Here is a 19,591-nt window from a genome sequence, read left to right as displayed (position 1 = left end):
CAGCGTTTTACGGCCGCCACAGTCAAAACCTATTTGTGATGCACATGGAAATCTTTTCCGTTACTACTGTTGCCGTCCGATTAATTTTACCGTTCTGCTTTCCAATTGCAGCAGTGTTTGTTTCTTTTATTTATACAGTTTCATGGGTCGAAAAAATCTTTTGATGGTGGCTTAGGAATCTGTTATACAATTATTTATTTGCCCAAAGGGGACTGAGAACACACAATAAAAATTCGAAATAATTTAAATAATCTGATCCCCGCTAACTGTTTAGTTACTTTGTTCACTGCTTCCGTCACAACCCCAATTGGAAATCTCTGTCATACGACTTAGCCTCCAGAAAGAACTTGGTTCAGCATCTGTTCCTGTACTCTTGAAATGCGCATGACAGCGCGATCGCACACTCTAGGAGACCCTGCAATTTTATTTTTGCCGAAAAGTCAGTAACCGACATTGCGGTCTTCACCGGATAACAGGCTTCTTTCTCTTTCTGTAAGATAATATAAGATGTGTAAATGTTACGCTGCCTTTGTTTGACCTCAATTCTTATCAGAAAATACGGCGATTTCATTACTTCTGCATTGACAAATAACGCTAAAGCTTCGTTTTCGGTGTGTGAAATTGGCAACAAACCGGAAGTTCTATAGCCCTTCTTAATCAGCAGCTCGAGTTGCTGTTGTTTGCGTTGCTTCCGTCACGATTTCAGCATAATCTCTTTTTCACGATGAAGTCATTAATGATTTTACCATACTTAATTTCCTTCCCTTTCTGCTCTCGTTAAAGAATTTTCTGGGCCGTCCAACGCCTGAAAAACAAGTTTGTTTGTTTTTTTCAGTGCTAGATAGCGCCTTCACATTTAGCAACACTAACTGAAACAAATAAAACCTGTTTCTTTATTGAAAGCCGTCACAACACAACAATTAATAATATATATTTGTAGTTTCAAGTAGTACTTTACTACATGTTTCGGCTTTCAAGAAGCCATCATCAGGTAAATACACTTAAAAACTCATTTAGCTACTGAATTGCGTGCTAATTACACAAAGTAATATTAGATTTTTCATTTTTTTTTCGTTCCTTGGCACTACAGCCCCAGTGGGCCTAGGCCTACCTCCATGAACTTCTCCGTTCACTTCGGTTTTTCTAGATCTTACACATACGGTAGGACTCCTTGGGCGAGTGATCAGCTCGTCGCAAGGCCTCTACCTGTAGACAAACACAGAAAAACGCACACAAACATCCATGCCCTGAGTGGGATTCCAACCTACGATCCCGGCTTCCGAGCGAGCGAAGACAGTGCATGCCTTAGACAGCTCGGCTACCGTGCCCGGCAAATAGTATACAATAATGTAAAATTACATTGAAGGTAAAATTCTTAAAATGAACTAGTTAAATAATTAAAGTAGAGTTAAGAGTTGTGCATAAAATTATATTCCAAAGAAGGTAGTTGTAATGGTATATGTTATGGTGCTTATGTGGATATGTTGTATACACAGACGGTTGTTATGGTGCTCGGAGATCCGTTGCTATATTGCACGTTATTATTCAATTTGATTTCTATTTGACGGGTGCCTCCGTTTATGTGTATATGTCCGATCTGGTAAGGATATGAATTAATTTGTAATAATTATTTAATTATTTTGTAATCCATCTCACCAGATCGGACATATACACATAAACGGAGGGTAGGGGTTGGGTTTCTACTGGGAGGGAAGACTTGTTAACATTTCGAAGCTTGAAGCTCATAGGACTGAAATTAAGGCTCTGTTTCGCCTGACAAAGTCACGACATATGTCACCGTAAAACTTAAGTATCAGTGTCATAACATCTAAGTCAATGTCTCCACATTAATATCACATCCAGTCGTCAAACGTCGCATGAAAACACGCCTTTAGGCCGGTTCCACCTCCTTTCGCATTATTTCCAATTCATTATTCATTGATCATTCTGCCATTCGATGTCATGCAGTCAGAACTACTAACTGCGTGTTTAAATGAACCGTAAATAATGATAGACTAATTGAAATTGGAAGGTGCTATGGCATTGAAATGAATGTGGAGAAAACAAAAGTAATGAAAATTTCGAGACAACCAACCCCAGTCACAATAAGGATAGACCAAAAACAAGTGGAGAATGTGAAATGTTTTAAATATTTGGGTAGCTTGTTAACAGATGATGGAAGGTGTACTTGTGAAATTAAATCCAGGATTGCCATGGCAAAAGCTGCATTTAGCAAGAAGAAGAATCTTTTTACCAGCAAATTGGACTTAAATTTGAGGAAGAAACTAGTGAAATGCTACATTTGGAGCATAGCTCTGTATGGGGCTGAAACATGGACACTTAGGGCAGTAGATCAGAAACATCTGGAAAGTTTCGAAATGTGGTGTTGGAGAAGAATGGAGAAGATCAGTTGGACCGATTATGTGAGAAATGAAGAAGTGTTAATTAGAGTCAGTGAGCAGAGGAATATCCTACATGAAATAAGAAAACGGAAGGCTAATTGGATTGGTCATGTTTTACGCAGAAACTGCCTTCTAAAAGAAGCTATCGAAGGAAAGATAGATGGGCGGATAGAAGTGACAAGAAGACGAGGAAGAAGACGTAAGAAGATGCTGGATGACCTTGGGGACAGAAGAGGGTACTGTCATTTGAAGGAGAAAGCTCTAGATCGCATTAAGTGGAGGAATTGTTTTGAAACAGACTGTGGACCTGTCGTCTTGACAGATTACTGATGATGATGATGAAATAAACATGCCTTTTTCCTGTTAAATTTCCCTCCCTTGATGACGTCAGAGTCACCAGTTTGCGCATTCGTAAGAGTGGAGGCGGTAACAAGCCGCTAGAATCTGACTTGTATCTCCATCTCTTTCCCTCGTCCACCAATGTCAGCCGTCCCTACACGAACTTTGTTGGTGCAGGCGATGTTTAGTTGGCAACTGTGATGTGGTTTGCACATAATAATCCGTGACAAAACTGAATAGTGAATGTTCTCGTGACTGGATGTGGAAGTGCACACAACGTAAGTCGATTGTGTTACTTGTGTGGTTCGAGGTGAAATACGCAACATTAGTGGATTATGAGTGTTACTTCTTTGAGCAGGCAGTAAATAATGCTGCTTGCTTGTCCATGAGCGTGGCGAGTGGGCTGTAATGGTTCCTGTATCGTCTGTGTGAAAGTTATCTCCAAGTCGACAAAGACGTTACAGTAAATTCCTCCATACGACAAAAGAATAAAACGATATGAGGAAGGAAGATACCTTTGGAGCTGATGATGGATCTAACAGAAGTAGCTCAGAGGTCGAAGACCATGACTATGAAGAAGTTCCCACACACATCACGACTCAAGTTTCGACATGCGGTCTGCACAGTGTCGGGTCCCCATCCAATATCCACATGGAAAACAACAGTGATGTTCATATCGGTTCCCGGCTGCATTACAACGCCCCTGTCACCATCAACCAGTATGTAAGTGTACTGGGAAATAGTGACGTCACACAGAACAGCATCCTACACGATGCCGTCAGGGCACCGATGCATGGACTGGACACCAGCGAGAACATATCACAAGGTAAGTTCACAAAGGCGCAGAGCTCGTTCCACCTGGCGGTGCTACCAAGAACAAGGATTAGAAGTGTCTAGATTATATTACCTTGTTACCAGCTATCCTGACTGTGGTTCTCCGTCGTTTTCTTCAGACCCTTCACAGAAATTTCGGAAACATGCATGACCGCCCTTTTTGAAACCTTTCGATACTATATTTTGTATTCTCTCCACTTCATTCAATCTTCTATGCAGAAAAGTAAAGTTGTCCCAGTGCTTAACTAATTAAGCGCTACGTCATGAAAGCGTATGGTAGAGTGGATGTATAGATCCACGTTTTCTTGACTTCGTCACTAGTTGGAGGTGAGTGGTCAGCTTCACGCCCCGGCCGCTTTACCTCAAGGGAAAGAGCCCCTGGTACCCATTGGCTGGGTGGGCTCCAGAGCCAGTCTGGACGACGTGGAGAAAAGAAAATTCTTTATCTTACCGGGACTCCGACTCTGACCTCTCGGTCGTCCAGCCAGTAGCCAGTCGCTATACCGACTGAGCTATCCTGGGTCCTATCCAGTGGGTACAGGAATTAGAGGCGTGAAGCTTTCCTTTAGCTCCAAGGTTAATAATGGTAGAGCTGTAGCATCACTTCCTTTTACATCAGGATGATTCATCATTAAGCACAGGCATAACTTTACCTTCGACCCGTTTCATTCAGATCTATAATAGAAGTATTTCTGTAATTGATGTGGCGTCATGGAATAAGTAAAAATATATGCAAGAAGCCCACCTGCATTATAATATGAGGTGGTCACTTCCTGGCTTAAATTAAAATAAAATTTAATTTGCTTAGTGGGTGGTGGAGTTCAACTGGGTCCACTCGGCACGGCGGCCATTGATTGGCCTATTGTAGCCTGCCCCGGTGATTAACATGATGGAGAATTTGGTGGAATGAAGATTGGAAGGGGAAAGCGAAGTACTCGGAGAAAACCTGTCCCAGCGCCACTTTGTCCACCACAAATATCCCACTTGACCAGACCAGGGATCGAACCCGGGCCGCCGCGGTGGGAAGCCAGCGACTAACCGCTTGAGCTTTGGCGCTGAATGCCGGCGTACCACCTCGCTTATACCACTCCCGATTCATTCAAAATCTTTTTCACTACATCATAATATGTCATCATACTATTCGACCATATATAATTTAGCCTCGTAAACCAACCCGCAAATTAATTGTATTCCTACCTTTGTTGCGTTTGGAAACAAATGTATCCATGGGTGCCTGTACATAAAACTGATCAAATGCGCATGTGCTGACCTGAATGCAGTCTACATACAGTATTCAGGTTTAAATTGGTTTTACTCGAGAGCAGTGCACACAGTGATGATGGTCTATTGAAACTAATGAGGAATATTACCTGCTTAGAAGGTTCCATGATATTGAAACAAATGCTTATGCGCACAGTACTTGAAAATTGCCAGATTTGAGGTTCTTACGGTGGTGACGAAGAAGAGAATTATCGTCTGGAACAGGGGTCTCCAAACTTTTCGAACCGCGGGCCACATTAGGTAATTCAGCACTTTCAACTGGCCGGATAAAATGAGAAATTAATAACTCTAGGTATATGAGTTCTATTGAAGGCACAGAATTTCATAAACTAAATACAAAGTACATGAGAATAAATTATCGTATATTAATGACAGCAGACAGTAGCAGCAAATGCTCATATTTTCATCACAAATTGTAATAAAACAATTAATGTGAATGATGGAACTCTTTTTGCATTCTTAAAATCTGATTAAATTGAGGTTCAAATTTTGAAACGCTAATCACAAGTAGCGACTTTAAATGTTCATCGGATAAATTTGCCCTGTATTTCGACTTGATGTACTTCATCTGGAAAAAAGTTTGTTCACACAGATATGTCGTCCCAAAAATGGAGATAAATTTACAAGCAAATTTATTTAAATTTGGAAATTGCTCAGAGTTCAGAAATTTATAAAATTCTATCAAATTTCCTTCCTTGTATTTGTCTTTAATATGATAATTTTCCTGAAGTTCAATAATTTCCATTTGAATTTGACATCTGCAGCATCACAGTCAAACGGATTTTGAGACATACTAATTTCCTGAGCACTGGAATCCAAATCAGCAAATTTCTTCTGAAATTGTTCTTTCAAATATAAAATGACTAAATCTGCAAATGAGGAAGGAAATTCTGCTTCACCCTTTTTATGCAACTCTGCACAGTATAGCATATGAACAAAGTTACAATTTTTCACTTGTCTTTCCAGAAGTATCAACTTTGCTCTGAATGCCTTGATAAGTGCAAATAAATCACATACTAAGTTACTTTCACCCTGCAACTTTAAATTCAAATGGTTCATATGGTTCACCAGATCAGCAAAACTGATAATTTTCAAAGCCACTTGGTATCTGATAAAAGTGGTTCGTGATGGTTTTTCTCGGTAAGAAATATATCAATTTCATTCCTGAGCTGAAAGAAGCGCGAAAGAACCTTTCCACAGCTAAGCCATCGAACTGCAGTATAATATGTGAGGTCAGTAAACTCGGAATCACATTTACCAGTACTCACTGGAAAATTAGTTCAATTGGCGCATTTCTGCATAATTCTTTCGCGGGCCGGATGTGGCCCGCAGGCCGTAGTTTGGATACCCTTGGTCTGGAACATCGTGTAGCCCGTTGAAAGCTTACTGACGTTTCGGAGGAATGTATTACCTCCATCTTTAGGGCGAAAGAATATCTTGCTTGTTTTATTCTTTAACCCTTCCTCCGAAACGTCGGTACTCTACTGCCGGGCTATACGAAGTCACTTTAATTATGAACAGAGGTTGCAAATAGAGCATACGCCCAGACTGCTGTGTTACCTGCACAGGACGCATCGATGCCGAGAAGTGAAGCTCTTGGTCAATTTAAATCAAAAATGCTGAGCGCGTAACAAAGCGGCACGGGACTGAACAGTCGGGGCATGAAGTTTACCTCTTGCCGAAATAAAGAATGCAGAATATGTGTAGTTATACCTCCGTTGCCGCGTGTGTCGTTATGGTAGCCGAGCCAAGTGACGTAGCAGTAACGCTCTAGATTCGTATTCGAGAGATACGCGGTTCGAACCTCGACCGGGACACCGGTCCCTCCAGGAAAATGGCTGGATGGTACCTCTATTAGGTCACAGCCGCTGTATTCCAAGACCCGTCTAATTCATGCATGCATCTTGCTAACATTGAACGCTACAGTAGCTACACCGGGCAGCTACTGAAGAAGTCTGTAAAGTAACCCACAGGTATTCATGAGGAAGTATATAATTATGGATAGAAACGTTTACCGTTTACTTTCTTTTTTTCTCATTGGGTGAGATTGAGTCCACTTGGTACGTCAGCCACTAACTGGCCTATTGTACCAGCCCTGGATGATAGGTGATGAGTAGGGCCCGGATCTTTATGCGCTAAAAACACTTAAAATATGCGCTAAAAACACTTAAAATATGCGCTAAAAATAAAACAGTATGCACTTAAGAAGCAGGTCACTTTATTCAGACTCACCTATTTACATGTAGCATTCACTGCAGAAAGTAGCATCACAATAGGCAACTAGAAGTCTCTCAATGTTTTCTGGAGACAAACTGCGTCTACTGTCCGTCAAAATGAGTTTATAGGCCGAGAATGATCTTTCTACATCAAGTGACGTGATTGGACAGTGTTTATGCACTGGCGCCGAAGGTTCGGAACATTCATCTGGCAAAGAGACCCAAATCCCACTCAAGTACTGACTGACTGAATCTTTTTTAGTCCTTGGTTCGATTTCAACACCTTTTCTAACTTGCATTTAATCTTGTCTCCAATTTCGCCTGGAGCGGAATTCAGTGAACAAGTTGCTTTCTGAACAAGTTCAAGTGAGTCGTGAAGGAGTGTACCACAGGATTCTAAGCTCTCAGTGGCTTTTGAAACTGTAGAAAAATGTGCATTGATAGAATTCCCATCTTGATAAACAGTATCACATCCAAACATCACTTTTGCTTCACGGACACATGCATACTCATCTTCGAGTTTTGTAACCACTTCTTTTACTTGATTGAAATTCTCCTGATAAAATGAAACTGCGGATAACCATGTCCCCCACCTAGTTAGGACAGGTTCAGGTGGCAGAAGAACCTGAGGTAGGCAGTCTTTGTAAAACTGGACACGAGCTGGTGCTTTCAGAAACAGTTTCTTTCCCACTTGCAACTAAATCGTTAACAACTGTAAACTGTGGGCGTATTTTTTCTTCAATACGGTGAAATCCGTGCACTAAACAGGTTACGTGTATAAGATTTGGATAAAATACTTGTAAGGCCTTTGCTGCTTCCAACATATAGGAAGCTGCATCTGTGAGTAACACAAGCACCTTACAACAATTATTCTCAATTTCAGATGGCCATTCAGATGATTCAGAGAATCATTTACAANGAACCTGAGGTAGGCAGTCTTTGTAAAACTGGACACGAGCTGGTGCTTTCAGAAACAGTTTCTTTCCCACTTGCAACTAAATCGTTAACAACTGTAAACTGTGGGCGTATTTTTTCTTCAATACGGTGAAATCCGTGCACTAAACAGGTTACGTGTATAAGATTTGGATAAAATACTTGTAAGGCCTTTGCTGCTTCCAACATATAGGAAGCTGCATCTGTGAGTAACACAAGCACCTTACAACAATTATTCTCAATTTCAGATGGCCATTCAGATGATTCAGAGAATCATTTACAAATCTTGCTGTTGTGCTGTGGTTGGTTTTCTCTAGTACTTTGCAAGCAAGATGAGGAGGTTTGCCGGGTTCTTCTGGATGTAGCTTAACATCTACGAAATTTGCTATGCATCGGCCATATAAATCGGTTGTCTCATCCTTAATTATCCTTAATTTCAAACATATATGCAGAAATATACTCTTACGTTTAGAATATGCAGTAACGACCAAAACCCTCAAAATATGCATTTGCATATGTGCATATGCATTTTCAAAAAATCCGGGCCCTAGTGATGAGTGTGGAGCAGTCGGTGGGGCGAGAAATGGCAGGGGGAACCAAAGTACTCGGAGAAAACCTGCCCCAGCGCCACTTTGTCCACCACAAATCCCACATGACGTGACCCGAGCTCGAACGCGGGCCGTCGCTGTGGGAAGTCTGCGACTAACCTCCTGAGCTATGGCGCGGCCCTACCATTTACCATTGCCACACAGCTTGTGAAATTTGAATTAACTCGAAGCATAAATGGAGGAATTATGTGGTTGAAGAGAATGTTTTTATCATGGAGAGTAAGAGTGGACTTTGGCCCTCAGATGTCTGCTGCTGAATGACTGGAAAACCCTACGGAAGTACTCAATACTGACCGTGAGGATATTTAAAGTCTTTTTTGTGTGTGTCATATTTTCATGACCTTCGGAAGTACAGTGATGATTACTGCACGGTTTTTTACAGGTACTGTGGCTTATTGCTGTAAGTTACTCAAACTACATAGCGTCGGAACACTCGCACATTCGTAATTAATTAATTAATTCTATCTATCCATGGCTGTACAGCCCTTTATTGGGCCTTGGCCGCTTTTGCAGTTTCCTGATCTTCTACACAGTCCGTAGGACTCCTTGAACGGGGGGATGAGGCCATCTCAAGGCCGCTGCCTACACACAGGATAGCACAAACACGGAATAAATTCACGCAGACATCCATGCCGCGAGTAGGATTCGAACCCACGACCCCAGTGTTTGAGCGGGCGAAGACTGCTCATGCCTTAGACCGCGGGGCCACTGTGATCAGCTTCATTAATTTGGAAAGAAAATTCCAAGTCATAAACCTATATCTCTGTGTACAAGTTTGAGGTTTTCACGGTGCTGATTGTGAGGATTGTGGTCTTGCGGGTTGTAACACCGTGTCTTGTTCGGAGGATCATGCTGCTTTATTATCGGGGCCCAGGGAAGTAAGGGTGGAGGCACTGGCTACAATGTCCTAATGAACATGACTCTGAAAACGGAGGCAGAAATTTTCTCGAAACGTTTGAAACCATTATCCACCTATACGGCGTCACGACCCATAAAACCGCAGCGTGTATTTCCCATGTACTTCGCTGATGTGTTGCAAGTGTTTCGGTTGCTTTAGGACACTCATGCGAAAGACGTTACAGAAATAGAGGGTGTACAATATGAGTTTTCTTGCGGGATACAAAGCACACCCTTTGCGCAAGAATGGACAAATAGAAGAACACGTCTTGCTGCATACCCGTAACAAAATTATATGAACTCTTGCCTGAACAGAAACGATGGTGTGTTATTATCGGTTAGTGACGTATACCGTTACGTCATCATTATCTTCAACACACTGTCACGTGTAGGGGTGACATACAGATGGGGTTTTGGATTGAATGACTGGCTTTATTGACACCTTATTTACACATCTCAGGTCTACAGCCAGTACAGCGCTATGGTTGATCTACACACTTTCCAGTACACCGTTACACACGCAATAGGGTTCTCAGTCTTCACTAGTCGTATCCTAGCAACGGGTTTACAACCACCTCACTGTAACTACAAATTACACATAGAGTCTTCTTTGCACCATCTCGAGGCGGACCGACAGAAAACACTGCTTCCTCTATTGTTGCGAAGGCGTGTTTACAGCGATTGTTGCATGCGTATTCATTGCCGCGAGAATGTCTTTACCGAGTCGTTGCCTAGCAATAGGTATACAAGTCACAATACACCGGTGGGAAATTAAAATATTGTGACTAGTTATCTTACGTCCATCACCGCGACAACCGCTACAATCGGACCGGACACTTCCATGACAACGAATACGTGGAAATTGTGGAGTTCCCGCAGCGACAAATCGTAGCACGAATTGTCGTTGAGTAACAACGGATGAGACGAAACACGTTACCAGTGTAATCTATAAGGAGCGCTCCCGAAGCAACGGATTGCCGACCACGTGAGATCGAACCTTGGCGAGGGATCTCCTCTATTGAGTCCGCGTGAGCCTTATATAAAGGGCATGGCCTCCAACGGAAGTTGAGTATTAGAGAACTGAGGATCGAGTATTGAGACAGAAGCCAAGTGATACTACAACTGATAACTGTAAAGAGTGTAAGAATGAGTATCCAATAAAGATTCGCTAAATCCGAGACCCACGTGAAGTTATTTGTCGCGTGACATACCCAACACGTGACAATATATTGAGGTAATATTTTTCTCATTAAATGGCACTGGGTATGTGTGTCTGATTATAAACGCTATGTGTTATAGTATTATGAAATTTTACTAATATATTGTAAAGTTAAAAAATGAAGTTGCCCTTGTGCCTAATTAATTAAGCGCCATGTATTGAAGACATGTCTCCATACAACACACAGAAAAGTGAACCAAGATGGCCAATAATAAATGCGAAATATTAAAAAAAAACGCCATTCTGGTGTGTGTGCTGAGTATAGGGCAGGATAAATACTAAAACTTAGAATTCCATGCTCAACAGTAGAAATGTATCAAAATGTCCCGTAAATGATCATGCAATACATAAACTGACATAAAGCCTGGAGCTATTTTCTAGCACTGTAAGAGGAGAAGAGACTGTGCTTTATCCGCCCACAGAAGACAGCTTTGCTGTTTGCACAATGACACGGAAATGGCACACGTTCGTAATACAAGAAATTAGCAGAAGGAACACAAACACACACACACACACACTTCTATTGCTTCCATGTTAACTTATTACAGATTATATTTAGCCTATTTTCCTTATTTTGGGAAAATAAAGGTAGGCTTTTGCGGTTACCATGCTGTGTGTCTCTGAACCCCCCTTATTAACTTCTGAATGCCTGAACCAGTTTTTATGAAACTTAGTAAGTACGAGTATATATCATGACTAGGGACCGGATTTTAATGCAAATGCATATGTTAATGCAAATGCATATGTCTTTCTTGCAACCAGAAAGTATGCTCGTTTGAATATATGTATGAATTACTTCATTTCTTAAATTTTGGACATGGTTTGATGGTGCATATAAATGCATATTGTAACGTGTTTTGCTACTGAAGACTCCGTTCAGATTGTTAATTGGTTTACTTAACAACCTACAAGTCTTGGTTACAATTAATTATAACACTGTTACGGATTTACACACTTTACAAACCCTACACAATATTCTATTCACTCTATCTTCAGTAGTCTTCACGTATTAATTACGTGGGAGCTGTAAAAGTGTCACTGTATTACACACTCCCAAATACTTCTCTTGTGAGCCAAGCATCTGCTGCTCACACTATCACTTCTAATCACACGTTCCGGTATTCTGCTTTCCACTACAACTGAACTCTGCGACTGTTCCAATTCAACTGTCTCCGGCGACGGCTACATTTCAACTGTGTCACTCCTGATCACACACTACTGACTCACTGCTAACTACTACTAACTCTGAATAGTGTTCGCCGCTCCTTATTTAGCCTCGGCACGGACAACACAGAAAACAGCCAAGTACCGCTGTTTAGTACCGTCATGTTTACCGATTTCCTAGCAACAATCATTGCACGGCTCGTCTGTTGCGTGACGTCATGTTTACCGCCTGCCTAGCAACACTGTCGAGAGTTGTTTACTGCTCTGTAGCAACCCCTGCATCCCTTGGTAATGTCACCTCGGAAGGGGGCGGGGTGTTGACTGTAGGCTACTCGGAACGAGCAGCATTAAGGAGGGATCAATGTGACATGTAGACCCATTGCCGAGTAAGAGCTGTGTAAACAGGTGACAGTACAACAGCCGTTTTTAGGGAACAGCTCTGTGGACACGTTTCCGTGGCAGTGAGAGAATACGCAGTAGTGGAAGAGACTTGTGTGCGGTCTGTGCCGGTTATGTATAACGAGGGCAAGTATTTCAACTATATTAGGCTTCAACATGGCGGTGGTCAGGTTTACGTCCGTTCAAGTTACGAAGCTGCCGTTTTGTCATAATATACGTAAGATAGGCGTGATCGGCTTTGCAAAACTTGGACTGACAGACGACTTGTACATAGTGCAAAAGGAAGAATTTTCAGTAACATGCTATAAGTGCGGTACGTACACTTGACGAAACGTGAAGCATGTTCATAAGAGATAAACCCATCCTGTCATGAGAGAGGATGTTACGTAAGGACTATTATCGCAAGAGTTCAGTTGAAAAGAAAAACTCTGGTCGTGTGCATCAAGGGGCTTGGCACCAAGACGAACTGATTGGCGGTAAACCGCCAGTCTTAAAGCAAATTTGATTTGTTAGGTGAACGTGAGTCTGAATGCTCCCAGAGCCGTCAAGACGGTAAAGTGTGGTCATGGGTTCCGCGGAGCTCGGAACCAGGAATCCCTGTATTGGAGAGAGCCAGCAGCAGTTTAGCAGTCAGCCAGTTGTTAGTCGAGTCGGTTGGGAGTTAACTCAGTGAGACTGTTACAGTTATTTGTAGTCACGAGTTGTACACGTATAACGAGTCCAGTAGATCTGATTACAAATCCAGACTTCGTCTGTAGTCACACGTACCACGTGACAATATAAGTTGAAACTTTTAATTGTCCTTTTGTGTACAGACAGCAGTTAGCTTGAATCTTAGTTGATGGCGAGGCTTTGGACTGACTATTTTATTTTTTGTTTCTGTAGGGAGTCGGTATAGCGACGGGTTACGGGTTTGACGGCCAGGTTTCGATTTCCGGCGCGGCAAATTTTTCCCTTCTCCACAGCGTCCAGACCGAATCTAGGGTCCGCCGAGCCTCCTACCCAATTGGTACAGGGGGCTCTTACCCCGGAGAAAAAGGTGCGTGAAGCGTTTTTTTTTTATACTGAACCTCCTCGTCTATGAGAACAGAGGTTTTGTCTTTTTAAGTAGGTGTCCACGTATTTCACCATCATCCTGGAGTTACCTTACTCCTACAGCTACGAAGGGGGGGAATACATACATTACGTACTCCGTCCTCTCTGTGACTGTACAGGCCTTTGGACCTTGACCGCTTTTTCGGTTTCTTAATCTCTTCCACAGTCGATAGGACTTATTGGACGGGGGATCAGCCCGTGGCAAAGCCGCTGCCTCCACAGAGAATAAACGCCCACAGACATCCATTCCTCCAGTGGGATTCGAACCTACGACCCCAATGTTTGAGCGGTCGAAGACAGCTCATGCCTTAAACCACGCGACCACTGTGATCTGCCATACATTGTATACACTGTACACAAATTTACACTATATTCTAATATATACAGCGACCTATGTCAATGTAGGCTTGTACAGCGGGTTATGCGTTAACTTATTTAACCCCCCGAAACGGCAGTTGACCGCTGCCAAGTTTAAGCCTCTTGTATTTTACATGCGTGGCTTCTGGTTGCCTCCATTGCACGTATATTTGAGAGCCACAATTCTGCCTCGTCTGCTAATGTCGACTTGCCGTAGGATGAATGGTGAGTAATGAATTGGAAATGATGTCACATGATCTAATTTAAGGTACTATCCCAGAACTTGAAATGAAGAAGCGAGGAAAACCACAAGAAACTTCTGCCAGAATAACCGGTATCTTTGCACAGGTTTGAAGCATGCACTTCCGGAATACTAGTCAGAAGCGTTGAAGTTTCAGACAGCCTTATCAGTGCCATTCTTTTTAAAGCGAGAGCGTCTATCTGAGCCACTGTTTGTTTCTCAAGTCATTCTCTGCTCCAGGGAGTAACTTGGTTACGTCTGCAAGTGGCGGGACATAGACATCGGGACAAGGAGGCGAGTGAAATACGAGCACTTCAAACGACTTGCTGTTCCACGTGTACTGACGCAATGCCCGCCTTCCCTCTTGTTCTGCTCCATGTATGCACAGCATAATCCTTATTCCCACGCTGAGCCGCACAGTTTTTTATTACATTATGTAGTATCTAAAACTTCAAAGAAGAAATAACACCTAAATTAAGAAATTAAAGTTTCCTCTTGTATTAAAACAACCGGGGAATGGGGATTCGAATCACACCCAGAAACTACGCAATAGTTGCAGACCTCTGTAATAGTCGAGACTGCCGTACGTATTGACAACAATGCGGAGAAAAGTTCACATCTTTGCGTGTTCTCTGTTAGGTCCGCTGTACACATGCAGACAGGAGACTAGTGTAAAGTAACATTTTTAGGTACGTTCAAATCCCTGCAAAGTGTCAAAATATCTCCGGCCGTTCGTCAGCCTGTCTGTTTGCGTTAAACAACTCGAAAGCCACTGAACTACTTCCATGAAATGTGATATTTGGGAGTTTTGCTAACATCTGTTGGTATATTCACATTTAAAAATTTCACAGCTGTGTATGATTTTAGGTTTTCACAATGGTGGTTGTGAAGAGTACTATCTTCTGGAATATAACGCCTTATAGTCCTTTAAAAGTCAACCGACAGTTCGGAGGAACATCGCCTCCATCTTCAGGGTCGAAGAATAAGCCAAGCAGAAACTAGCCTGAAAGCAGGTGCCAAGCAGAGCAAGATTTTACGCTCATTTCTTGTTTGTCTTATTCGTCAACCCTGAAGGTGGTTCCGAACCGTTGGTTGACTTTCAACGGAAAACACGGCTTTATATCCCAGGAGATAGTACTCTTCGTTTCAAAATAAAAGGTAAAGCTATCCCTGTAACAGGCCGTGGAGATCCATAGAATCCTACATTTTCTAGACAGTCGGCTCACAGATGGCGGCCTTACACGTCGGCCGCCCTTTACCCCCAGGAAGATTCCTGGTACTCATTTCTGTTAGAGGCTGATTCGACACCAGGGTCATAGTGCGGCTGGAAGGATTAAGTAAATTAAAAAATCCAGTGACCTCGTCAAGAATCGAACCCCCGATCTTCTGGCTTGTACCATGTGAGCCTCGACGTCTCACAGCCGTATGGTTCTCCACGGCCTGTTACAAGGATAACTTTACCTTTCAAAACTAAGTATCAACAATAAGTGTGATGCTGTGGCATATTGTAATCATATTTACAAGTGTAATAAACGGTATAAAGCGAAATTCTTCAGAAGTCTGATGGTGAGTGTTTGATCCATTTGTTTTACAGCCACTCCGATTGTCCCAAACGAGAAGGGACAGGGCGTATCGAACGATGGTTCTCGTCACTGTAACAGGGCAGCAACGAATTGTAACAAAGGGATCTCTTTTTTCCTTCACCGTCCGATCTGCCTGGGAACTCTGGTTGTCGCCCTGCTGCTGCTGCTGGTAATCCTAATAAGTGCCACCGTTCACTTCTCGTCCAGGAATGAAGACGATCTTCCAAAAAACACCTTTTATCCACCTCCAAATGGTAAAGTCAAATATAGGTGTCTTCATGAGCACAGAATAGTCTTCAGCTTTACTCACATTGCAAGGCTGCCCCTCAATTTCAGAAACGTCCAGAGTTCGATAAACTCATTTCCCGTTTTTCATTCGTTTTCTGAAATGGGTAAAGAAATATGTTGTATGACTTCAGCGTTTGGGAGTATCCCACGTAGAAAGTTGTAGGTTTTCCTTTGCGTAGATCTCGCACTGAGTTTTGAACCGCAGGTGAAATCATGATTGGACGAGAGGATAGCGCAGTCGGTATAGTGACTGGCTATGGCTGGACGACCGAGGGGTCGGAGTTCCAGTCCCGGTAGGGTCAAGAATTTTCTCTTGTTCACGTCATCCAGACCGGCTCTGAGGTCCACCCAACCTTCTATCCAATGGGTACCGGGGCCTTTTTCCCCGGGGTAAAGCGGCCGGGGCTTGAATTTGACCACACCTCCAGCTTGTGTCAAGGTCAAGAAAATGTGGATCTATACATTCACTCTCCCGCGCGCCTTCATGACATAGTGCTTTATTAGTTAAGCACAGGGACAACTTTACCTTTTTTTACCCGAGACAGAGGAGCAGGCCACGGGAGTGGCCAATTGGTTCTTGAAATTAGGTATAGAAAAATGTTATGGCAACCACGTCGTCTTGAAAAGAGTCAATGAAAAATGTTTTATTGGTCCAGTGTTCAAGAAACCTAAGAACAAGAAATTATACTGTACTTATAACTAGAAATTCCTACTTAAGTTCTTCTGATTGTATGTTGACTAACCTCGAGAATTCTATATGGGTTACAGATCCAGAACCGGATCCTAATACAACTCTACCAGGAGGTCACCATATATACTCTAAAACAGATTGGAATGGTGCGCCAGCAAAATATGAAAGACGGCTTCAGCTTCCGACTCCATACGTTGTCATCTCCCACACCGCTTCAGAAGCGTGCTTCAGTTATACTGTGTGTGCAGCTAAAATGAGAAACTTCCAAGATTTACACATCGGAGGTGATCTCAACCTTCCAGATATTGGCTATAGCTTCGTGGTTGGTGGGGATGGAAATGTATATGAGGGGAGAGGGTGGGACGTCACAAATATGCATACTGGATTTGTGACACGCTGTAATATTGGAATATCTTTTATTGGTAATTTTATTCGTGATACGCCAACGAATGGTCAGATAGAAGCAGTACAGGAACTTATTAAGCTTGGTGTGAAAATGGGAAAGATTGACGAAAAGTATAAACTGGTAGCGATGAATGAGACATATAATACATTGAGCCCTGGAGTGGTTTTGTACGCTATAATTTCAAAATGGCCTCATTTCTGGAAACCTACGCGTGAAGATATAGGAATGTGCCCATTTCGTGTATAGTTTTGCAGCTTCGTTTAAATTGTGAGAGATTATGATTTCATTCACTTACTCCTTATGATCTCCATTGAGAGAGTTGGCATTGTTCGTTGTAAATACATATTCATGATTATGCATCTTCAGCTGCAATTTTTCAAGATTAGAGCATAGACTCTTGAAATTTCAGGTTCTCGCAGTGCTGAATATTAAGGCGCGTCCACATTAATCGTGCTCGTGTGACTCGCTATGCTCGCGAGTAATGTGGACGATATGACGAGTCACCAGACAAGCAAATTTTAAATTTTTAATTTAAAAACTATAGCCAATAAATTAAAATACGACTACAGCCTATATACACTACGAGTAAATATACGGATCCTCACGCGCTGAAGCCTGGCGAGCAACTGAAGTAGTGTGGACGAATATTTACGAGCACAAGTAAAAGCCAGACGAGTCTCCCCACGAGCACGAGTAATGTGGACGCGCCTTAAAAGTTATGATCTTCTGTAATGTATTTACAAATTGTGTGGTAGGCAAGTAACAGTGATTCAAATGAACATAGTGCATCCTGAGGTTCGAAGCAGCAGGTACTTCCAAGTGGTACCCATCTACACTGCGTCATATCCAAGAAGATTTATCTTATCATTGACTCAGTTCTGCAGTTGGACTGTGATATAATCAAGTCACTCATCATTCTTTCTGTCAGGGAAGAACATTTCATAATGTATTCAGGATCCTCTTTCATTTGGTATCATTTTTAGATCTTAAGTATGCCGCCTATAATGCAACAAAGTCAACCTTTTATAAAAGACACAAAAATATATTTAATGCACTAAATAGTTTAAATGTTATTAACTATATACAGTAAAACTTGCTTATAGCAACATCGGTTTCTGCGACACCTTGTCTACTGCGTCAAATATTCAATGGTATGAACTAATTCCTCATAAAGCTACTGTTTTATACCTTGCTTAGTACGACATGCACAAATGCATCAACCTCGTATGTAACGTCATTTTCATTCCTGAATTTCTCTGATATCGTGGGAAAGTTCGAGGTGTCTGCCCACCCTCACTTTCTCTACTTGCTGACGTGAATGTCCTGGAAGAATACGACCGCGGGCTGCAAGAGGAGCGTGGGTTTTATGCGAAAACAAGGGTGTGGGGTGGGACTGCGTGAATAGTGCAAGAGGACGCGGCAGGTTGTTAACTGCATTCCTTTCCTAGAATCTCGTCTAACATGACCTCACATTGTCTACTTACCCTATAGTGTTCCTGCTTAAACCCAGAGAAGTGCAGTAGCGAAAACATGGCAACGAAAAGGAAAGTTTTAACCATTGAAGAGAAAGTTAAAGTGATTCGTTGAAATATTGTGTGTATTGTCAGTGAAAAGCGCTGTAATATGTCTTTGATATTACACATTTGGGCAATTCCACGTTAATGTTACGTTAGTCTGTACTTAACTATATATTTCACTAAAAAATGCAACATTTTAACTCGGTTTTTGGTAGATTCTTACGTGACTAATATAAGGCTACTGTGGAAGTGCCCATTTCGGTTACAACGACATTCGTTTATAACGACACTATTTTTAGGTCCCTTTGATGACGTTGTAACCAAGTTCTACTGTACATTCATTTCTAATTGTTACATGTTTCGGCCACACACGTAGGCCATCACCAGGTAACACTTATAGGGGAGACCACTGCGCTGCTCATTTTATCTTGTGTGCCCTTAGGCACATCGTTGTTTTTGTTGTTAATTTTTTTCGTAGGATACTTGCATCGTATCTGTTTGGCGGCTATTTCAGTCATTTTTATGTCGTTTACTTTCGTTGTGTATGTTTTAGTGTTGTCTCCCCAGTAATAAGTGTTGCCTAATGTCCCATGTGTGGCCGAAACATGTAGCAACAAGACGTGAATGTGTATAGTTGATGATATTTAAAATATTTAACAAACACTTTTAGTGTAATTTATAAAAGGTTAGACTTTGTTGCATTATAGAGGGAATAATTATGATCTAAACATAAAAAAGAAATTTATGTCTAATTCTGCATAATGATTATTCATATAAACAAGATACACATTCTCGTAAAGCTTAGTTATAAAGACTCTGACACACGGTGCTTTGGATTGGAGGGGAGCAACCAGGCATTTGCCCCAGAATTAAAAAAAATGAATATATACAAAGTATTGGTACCAAAAGTTAAAAATAAGTGCTTTGAAGAATTAAGCGCCTACTTTCCTTTCATACGACACGGACCGCATAGAAAACGACGCTTCCAACAATTCTTCCTTGCCGTGGGAACGCCTGTACCGAGTTGTTACATAGCAACGATAGGGAGATACACAGACAGACCCACAGACTCTTCTTTGATGAGATACGAACCGCATGAAAAATGACGCGTCCAACAGTTC

At 42.0% G+C, this 19,591-nt stretch overlaps 1 protein-coding gene across 1 annotated transcript; it reads left to right on the top strand.

Moving 5' to 3' along the window:
* The first annotated feature begins 2,867 nt into the window (after window positions 1-2,867).
* Window positions 2,868-17,318, top strand: LOC111865271 (peptidoglycan-recognition protein LA). The gene is made up of 3 exons (XM_023853167.2): window positions 2,868-3,567; window positions 15,580-15,822; window positions 16,625-17,318. Exons 1-3 carry the CDS (start codon window positions 3,240-3,242, stop codon window positions 17,197-17,199), a joined length of 1,146 nt encoding a protein of 381 aa, XP_023708935.1. The 5' UTR covers window positions 2,868-3,239; the 3' UTR covers window positions 17,200-17,318.
* The last annotated feature ends 2,273 nt before the right edge of the window (window positions 17,319-19,591 follow it).

Source organism: Cryptotermes secundus, unplaced genomic scaffold (genome assembly GCF_002891405.2).
Source record: "Cryptotermes secundus unplaced genomic scaffold, Csec_1.0 scaffold1901, whole genome shotgun sequence".
NCBI lineage: Eukaryota > Metazoa > Arthropoda > Insecta > Blattodea > Kalotermitidae > Cryptotermes > Cryptotermes secundus.
This window is presented reverse-complemented; position numbering and strand designations above follow the sequence as displayed.

Coding starts and splice junctions, on each gene's coding strand:
- LOC111865271 (XM_023853167.2), top strand. CDS start 3,240: ATGAGGAAGGAAGATACCTTTGGAGCTGATGATGGATCTAACAGAAGT. Junction 3,568..15,579: donor CAGCGAGAACATATCACAAG/GTAAGTTCACAA, acceptor TTTGTTTTACAG/CCACTCCGATTGTCCCAAAC. Junction 15,823..16,624: donor CTTTTATCCACCTCCAAATG/GTAAAGTCAAAT, acceptor TATGGGTTACAG/ATCCAGAACCGGATCCTAAT.